An 8457-nucleotide genomic window follows, 5' to 3' on the forward strand; every position below is an offset into this window, starting at 1 on the left:
CTGACAGTCTCAGTCTCGTGTGTGTGTGTGTGTGTGTGTGTGTGTGTGTGTGTGTGTGTGTGTGTGTGTGTGTGTGTGTGTGTGTGTGTGTGTGTGTGTGTGTGTGTGTTCGTTCGTTCGTTCGTTCGTTCGTTCGTGTGTGTGTGACTGTGCGCCCGTTTTTTTCTCTCTTTCGATCAGTGTAACGTATGAAGCAACGCGTACATCTACATTCAGTATGCGGTAAGAAATACCATTCTCCCCCTTCCATCCACCAGGTACCGCCACTAGCAGATCATATTATTTTCTGAATAGTTTCTTCATTACTCAATAACATTATGCCAGCTGATTCTAATCAACCGACGGAGATAAGAAGCCCAGTGTGCCACATTCCCTCTGAAATGTACACTGGCCAGGCTGTGGGATGGGCACAGCGAAATGGCGGCCCGGTAGCCGCAATCGGTTCCGCTGCCAGCATAGCGCTTGGTGGCTCTATTCTATATCTCTGTGGTCTTATATCGCGCATATTCCGTGGGTACAGTTCTAGGCGCTCTGCAGTGATGCCGTGTGAGATGAAATTTTATACGGCCAGTAGATTGCAGCCATTTCGGCGCATATTTACCTTTCACGGCCTATTATTCCAAGTCACACGGGTATTTTGGTGGACATTTTTATCTATGCCTATACAATTTTGCCAGGAAAGACCCTTTTGTCAATCGTGGGATCTTTAACGTGCACACCCCAATGTAGTGTACACGAAGGGACCTCGGTTTTTCGTCTCATCCGAAAGACTAGCATTTGAACCCACCACCTAGGTTAGGAAAGGGGGGGGAGCACCCAGGGTCGAACTCGCAACCTCTCGCTTCCGAGCGCAAGTGCGTTACCACTCGGCCACCCAGTCCTTGTCTGGAGCCAATTGCAGGGACTCGCTCTGTAGAAAAGCTATATTATTACTATTATTCAATCAATATGAGGCTTATATCGCGCGTATTCCGTGGGTACAGTTCTAAGCGCAGGGATTTCATTTTTATTTTTTAATCTTTTTATGCAATTTATATCGCGCACATATTGAAGGCGCAGGGATTTATTTATTATCAAATGGCGGTACGGTGGAACCCCCCCTTTTAAGACCCCCCAATTTGTTTGACAGTTTGTTCCTTCATGGGCTGAAACTCCCACGGCTTTTACGTGTATGACCGTTTTTAACCCGTCATTTAGGCAGCCATACGCCGCTTTCGGAGGAAGCATGCTGGGTATTTTTGTGTTTCTATAACCCACCGAACTCTGACATGGATTACAGGATCTTTTTCGTGCCACTTGGTCTTGTGCTTGCGTGTACATACGGGGGGTGTTCGGACACCGAGGAGAGTCTGCACACAAAGTTGACTCTGAGAAATAAATCTCTCGCCGAACATGGGGACGAACTCACGCTGACAGCGGCCAACTGGATACAAATCCAGCGCGCTACCGACTGAGCTACATCCCCGCCCTGACCCCCCAATTTAAGACTCCCTCCCTTTTAAGACCATCTTTTCTCAGACTTTCTGTTGATAACCTGTGTCAATTTACCCCCATTGTTAAACTCTCCTTTTAGACCTGATTTTCACAGATTTTGGAGGTCTTAAAAGGGGGGTTCCACTGTATTGCTACTGACCAGAAACATGAAAGGCAGCACGAGAGACCAGATCCATGCAGGCAGAATTCCATCAGTCAAGTTGGTCATCACCAAGCCAGGACAGGTAGTATGTGAGTAGATACCCTGCAACAACAAACAACGTCAAAAGACAATTTAGAAGTCATCACCAAGCCAGGACAGGTAGTATGTGAGTAAGATACCCTGCAACAACAAACAACGTCAAAAGACAATTTAGAAGTCATCACCAAGCCAGGACAGGTGGTATGTCAGTAAGATATACCCTGCAACAACAAACAACGTCAAAAGACAATTTAGAAGTCATCACCAAGCCAGGACAGGTAGTATGTGAGTAGATACCCTGCAACAACAAACAACGTCAAAAGACAATTTAGAAGTCATCACCAAGCCAGGACATGTAGTATGTGAGTAAGATACCCTGCAACAACAAACAACATCAAAAGACAATGCTTGGAAATACACATACAGTGGAACCTGTTCTGGCGACCACCTCTTGAGAATAACCACCTCTCCAAAATGAGCACCCTAAAGGGTCCCCGATGGGCTTTTTCTCTCTGTAATTCACCTTCCACAATGACCACTTGTCTATAAAGACCACTTTCTATTGGTCCTTTGGGTGGTTGTTACAGGCAGGTTCCATTCTATATGAAACCTCTGTCAGGGATTTTAGGCCCCATGCATGGAAGAGTTGTAATCCTTGAACATGAATTGAGAATGTAAACTTGCTAAATAGCATCACAGTGAAAAATTAGCTCAGATAATTATAGTTATGCATGTTTTTATAACATATCCACTGCAACTTAATTAATATTTTTGTTCATGATACCTGGAGTACCGCAGCCCAAATAAATAAATACAACTGGCTGAAACAAACAATCCACAGGATCATTGTGTTAGTTTGAATTTTTCTGTCTGTTTTCAACAAATAGAGAGAGAGAGAGAGAGAGAGAGAGAGAGAGAGAGAGAGAGAGAGAGAGAGAGAGAGAGAGAGAGAGAGAGAGAGAGAGAGAGAGAGAGAGAGAGAGAGAGATTAAGACAAACACACACACACACACACAGATTGCTCCTACCCGTTCATTAAATTTGTCATTCAGAGCGACGCTCAGCATGTCTGTGGCATACTTGGAAGAACTGTAGGGCTCCTCCCTGAAATAAATTTAGCAAAACATTTTAGTTGTACTATTTTCTTGAATAATAAACAGAACTGATGCTTATGAAAATACAGTAAAAAAGAAAGTATCAAAAAATGACGGTATACTCAAGACTGGTTTTAACTTTTAAACGTTGTCTGCGCGTGCAGTTCAGTCTCTTTTACTTCTCAAGCCAGAAAAAAAAGAAGAGCAAACATTACCCCTTTTCATGTTGCAGATCATCCATAGAAAAGTTACAGCGCTGTGCGTTGCTGGAAGAGGTCCATATTAGTTGGGACGGAGAGTCATTGCCAGAAGACCCAAGGCATGATTCTAGTTCTTGCAGCTGTGTACAGAAGAATTTTCAACACACACGTTACAATAGTGAAAGGCAAACTCCTGTTTAGTACAGTACAGACAGAACAGACAAGACAGAACAGCTAGGAGACAAAGAAAATTATATAGGCCGGGTAACAAGGAAGAATTGGGTAGCTGATTACATGTGCCAGTCACAGAATAAGGGAACAATTATATCAGTGAAGGGAAAACCAGAGCCTGGCCTGTCTAAAAACACCTCCCGCTGGAGGGATTTTGCGGCCAGCGCAGTGAAGATAAAGAGGGAAATTTTGTCTCTGCACGCTCGCCAGCAAGCAGGATGTCCCAGAACTGTATATATACTTATGGCCCTTCTGAGAGAAAAAACAAGTCGCGTAAGGCGAAAATACAACATTTAGTCAAGTAGCTGTCGAACTCACAGAATGAAACTGAACGCAATGCAACGCAGCAAGACCGTATACTCGCAGCATCGTCAGTCCACCGCGCACGGCAAAGGCAGTGAAATTGACAAGAAGAGCGGGGTAGTACTTGCGCTGAGAAGGATAGCACGCTTTTCTGTACCTCTCTTCGTTTTAACTTTCTGAGCGTGTTTTTAATCCAAACATATCATATCTATGTTTTTGGAATCAGGAACCGACAAGGAATAAGATGAAAGTGTTTTTAAATTGATTTCGAAAATTTAATTTTGATAATAATTTTTATATTTTTAATTTTCAGAGCTTGATTTTAATCCGAATATAACATATGTATATGTTTTTGGAATCAGAAAATGATGGAGAATAAGATGAACGTAAATTTGGATCGTTTTATAAATTTTTTATTTCTTTTACAATTTTCCGATTTTTAATGACCAAAGTCATTAATTAATTTTTAAGCCACCAAGCTGAAATGCAATACCGAAGTCCGGGCTTCGTCGAAGATTACTTGACCAAAATTTCAACCAATTTGGTTGAAAAATGAGAGCGTGACAGTGCCGCCTCAACTTTCACGAAAAGCCGGATATGACGTCATCAAAGACATTTATCAAAAAAATGAAAAAAACGTATGGGGATTTCATACCCAGGAACTCTCATGTCAAATTTCATAAAGATTGGTCCAGTAGTTTAGTCTGAATCGCTCTACACACACACACAGACACACACACACACACACACACATACACCACGACCCTCGTCTCGATTCCCCTCTCTACGTTAAAACATTTAGTCAAAACTTGACTAAATATAAAAAGATAGCAAATTAGATTGGGTAACAAGGAAACATTCGGTTGCCGAGAGAAGTTGAATGCATGTGTCAGACACAGAGAAAGGGAATTAATTGATTATAAATTATGCTCACCAAAACATAGTGCCCAAACAGATTTGTGGCAAACACATTCATAAGGCCTTCATCAGTCTTGCCGTTCTTCTGTACAATCAGGCCCTCCCCTGTTGTCAGCACATGTACACAACGACTGCACACAAACAGTCAATCAAACCAGATACAAACACAAAGAAATAATGCAGCAGATCGATTCATGTACATATGTGACCCTCCACCACGAAATGAGTCGCATGTCACCTCGCGCAGTTCTGCGCTAGGCTTAATATAAGTCCGGGGAGTGTCTGGTAACAGTGTGAGGGTCACCTTAGTCACAGGCTTATAACTCAAACAGTTTTCGCTCTTTTCTAAAATGGTTTTCACCACTGGATAGAGCAGAAAACACTCTTTAGGAAAATGTAAAAATATAAAAATCAAGCAAAGGTGACATGCGACTCATTCCGTGGTGGGGGGTCACATATATAAATTGCAAAACCCGCGCACACATATCAAGTCAGTTTGTAATTACAAATACAGTGGAACCCCCCTTTCAAGACCTCCCAATTGAAGACTCCTTCCTTTTTAAATTTAAGGCCTTGTTGTCTCAGACCTTCTGTCTATAACCTCTGAAATTACCCCAATTATAAGACTCCTCCTTTTTAAGACCCGGTTTTCTCTGATTTTTGGAGGTCTTAAAAGGGGGGTTCCACTGTATACATGCATGTACTCAGAGTCACAACAGACCACACACATATATACACCCAACCACACACACAACTCATATAGATGGTAGCATGGATAAAGTTCAATACGTAAGTCTTTCTTTTTCTTCTGCGTTCGTGGGCTGAAACTCTCATGTACACTCGTGTTTTTTGCACGAGTGGAATTTTACGTGTATGACCGTTTTTTACCCCGCCATTTAGGCAGCCATACGCCATTTTCGGAGGACAATACGTAAGTGATAATGGATATTAAATGTATCTAACCTGCTAAAGATTCCTGAGAGAATTCTGTTCCAACGCACACCACCGGCCTGCATGACACCAGCATTTAGGTAGAGAAAGTCGATGTGGTTGTATCTGCACACACACCACACACATGAATATCAACTGGAAAGTTATTTTGTTTCTCATAACTTTCCCATTTTCTCATAATTGCTGTCAGTTATGCGACCTTTTTGTACCAAAAATACTGTGTGATAAAATCATAATACATATCACTATCGTCCTTGTTTTTGTTTTGTAAAAATTGTCTCTTATATATATACATTTCTTGTCTGTACATATGCACCTTTGTTCATTATTTTTGCTCTCAAATACATGATTACTGACTTCTATTTGTACTTGTGTTTATTTATTTCCAAAATAATTATACTGGGTTTTTTGTTTTTTTAAAGAGCCAACCTACTTGTTCAAGTTTTTGAAAATGATAGTAGCTCCTCTTTTTACATTTAGTCAAGTTTTGACTAAATGTTTTAACATAGAGGGGGGAATCGAGACGAGGGTCGTGGTGTGTGTGTGTGTGTGTGTGTGTGTGTGTGTGTGTGTGTGTGTGTGTGTGTGTGTGTGTGTGTGTGTAGAGCGATTCAGAGTAAACTACTGGACCGATCTTTATGAAATTTTTCATGAGAGTTCCTGGGTATGATATCCCCAGAATTTTTTTCATTTTTTCGATAAATGTCTTTGATGACGTCATGTCCGGCATTTTGCAAAAGTTGAGGCGGCTCTGTCACACCCTCATTTTTCAATCAAATTGATTGAAATTTTGGCCAAGCAATCTTCGACGAAGGCCGGACTTTGGTATTGCATTTCAGCTTGGAGGCTTAAAAATTAATTAATGACTTTGGTCATTAAAAATCTGAAAATTGTAACTAAAATTATTTTTTTATAAAACGATCCAAAATTACGTTTATTGTATTCTTCATCATTTTCTGATTCCAAAACCATATAAATTTGTTATATTCGGATTAAAAACAAGCTCTGAAAATTAAAAATATAAAAATTATGATTAAAATTAAATTTCCGAAATCGATTTAAAAACAACTTCATCTTATTCCTTGTCCGTTCCTGATTCCAAAAACATATAGATATGATATGTTTGGATTAAAAACACGTTCAGAGAGTTAAAAGAATAGAGATATAGAAAAGCGTGCTATCCTCCTCAGCGCAACCGCTACCGCGCTTTTCTGGATTGTTAATTTCACTGCCTTTGCCATGAGCGGTGGACAGACAATGCTACGAGTGTACGGTCTTGCAGAAAAAATGCAATGCGTTCAGTTTCATTCTGTGAGTTCGACTGAGCTTGACTAAATGTTGTATTTTCGCCTCACGCGACTTGTCAGTTTTGGTTTTGTATTGTAATGTCTGATTGTTGGTAATGTAATTATATTACTTTTTTCATCGCGTTGAATCTGAGATAAATTAGAAATTAAAATCTAAACATAGTAAATACAAAGGTAGAAATTACACATACTTCTCCTTAAAAATATGTGCAGCCTTCAGAACGGACCTGACACAGGAAGTGTCAATGATAACGATATCAATGATGGCTCCAGGGTGAGAAATTGACAGCGTTTCTTTGGCCTGTTGTGCTCGTTGCTGGTTTCGACAAGCCAGGCATAGCGTCAGATGGGGATGAGAGTCCAAGAGCTGTTTGCATAGCGCCAGACCTATCCCACTGAACATAAAACAACAAAAACAAATCAATTATAAGTCATGAGCAAAATAAACAAAATGAGTACATGTATATATCTGTCAAATTACAAATTCATGGGTGCTATGTGTGTTAATAAGCAGCTGAGAGACACTGTGATGGCACCGTGCCACACGCCTCTTTTGAGTGATTGCCTGTGCACATTATATAAAAACAGGCTATAAACAAGTGTGAATATTTGTGTTGTATATATAACACAAGATATAAACAAGTGTGACTGTTTCTGTGGATGTTTTTGATGTTATTAGTTTGACTGGAGATGCAAATTGTCAGTTTATTCTCTTGCTCTGCTTCTATTAAAAGTGTTATCTCCCGTGTTTGCTCTGCTCGAACCATGGCGTGATCTCCACGAGTCATACGATAGTGATTCGTATTCAAGTTTATCGGACTCAAAACCGTTTGCTTCGTAAACTCAGCATTAACAAATGACAGATGAAACGTATTCCAATCAAGTCTGCATCGAATTGATTTCTAAAAAATACTTTGTGAATACTTGAGTTACCACTAGCAAGCATATTAAAAGTAGATCAAACGAGCAGAAAACTGAGAAAAAAAAGATAGCGACGCAGTATGTATCTAGCCGCAGGAAATGTAGACCGTTACGGGACCACCAAAACAGCAAGCATTTCTTAAAATACGCAATGAGAACAGCAGCATCTAAATTTGCGTAATGCAAGAGATATTGTGCCATTAGTTCAATAAACTTACGCGTTTGCACCGGTAACAATCGCTATTTTACCAGACGACATGTTTTGGAAGGTCAGGGTTGACGACACTGTAAGGTACATAACTCTCCTTTCATTTCCGGTTGTAAAATTCCCACTTTGACACGCCCACTTTATGTATCATTTATTTATTTACGCTTTTACTGTACTGTATTTTATTTTCCACTTTTTTTTTTTACATTAACGTAGCCTCGAAAAAATGTTTCTGTAGGTTAAAGGTCAGAAGTAACTACCATGATGTTTACAAATAAAAACAGAGTCAAGTTAATGTCAGACAGGAGCACGCGGGTCACTGACACCGATGCCATAAACTAAATGTCATGGTTTCGCTTGGTTTGAAATTCAAAATGGATTTAAAAACCCGAGTATCCTTTTGTCCGTACCATTGATGTACCATTCCAAAAGGTCAGAAACGAAATCAACAAATGCTATGTCTGTCTGGCGAAATAGTGACTGTCAAGTGCAACTTGAGTCAGTTTCAAAATCTACTTTCGGTTTCGAATCTATAGTTTCAAGTTTTTCAAGTTTCAAGTTTTATTAGTCCATAACCCATGGGGGCATTTTGAACAATAAATACAATCAATACAATCATGATATATGCTAACAAAGTAAATAAATGGAA

General features: G+C 40.0%; 1 protein-coding gene across 1 annotated transcript; it reads right to left on the bottom strand.

The window, feature by feature from the left end:
* Nucleotides 1–1024: 1024 nt before the first annotated feature.
* LOC138983287 (3-keto-steroid reductase/17-beta-hydroxysteroid dehydrogenase 7-like) lies at nt 1025–7903 on the bottom strand. Its single transcript, XM_070356709.1, has 7 exons — nt 7819–7903; nt 6871–7074; nt 5385–5477; nt 4438–4552; nt 2985–3109; nt 2704–2779; nt 1025–1738 (listed from the first exon to the last, which is right to left on the bottom strand). Exons 1-7 carry the CDS (start codon nt 7896–7898, stop codon nt 1601–1603), a joined length of 831 nt encoding a protein of 276 aa, XP_070212810.1. The 5' UTR covers nt 7899–7903; the 3' UTR covers nt 1025–1600.
* Nucleotides 7904–8457: the final 554 nt, after the last annotated feature.

Source organism: Littorina saxatilis, linkage group LG12 (genome assembly GCF_037325665.1).
Source record: "Littorina saxatilis isolate snail1 linkage group LG12, US_GU_Lsax_2.0, whole genome shotgun sequence".
Taxonomy (NCBI): Eukaryota; Metazoa; Mollusca; class Gastropoda; order Littorinimorpha; family Littorinidae; genus Littorina; species Littorina saxatilis.

Bases quoted from the DNA above. Each gene is read 5' to 3' on its own strand.
- LOC138983287 (XM_070356709.1), bottom strand. From the start codon at position 7,898: ATGTACCTTACAGTGTCGTCAACCCTGACCTTCCAAAACATGTCGTCT. The intron at 7,075-7,818 runs GTAAGTTTATTG...TTTTATGTTCAG, and splicing joins ATTGTTACCGGTGCAAACGC to TGGGATAGGTCTGGCGCTAT. The intron at 5,478-6,870 runs GTATGTGTAATT...GTGTGTGTGCAG, and splicing joins GCACATATTTTTAAGGAGAA to ATACAACCACATCGACTTTC.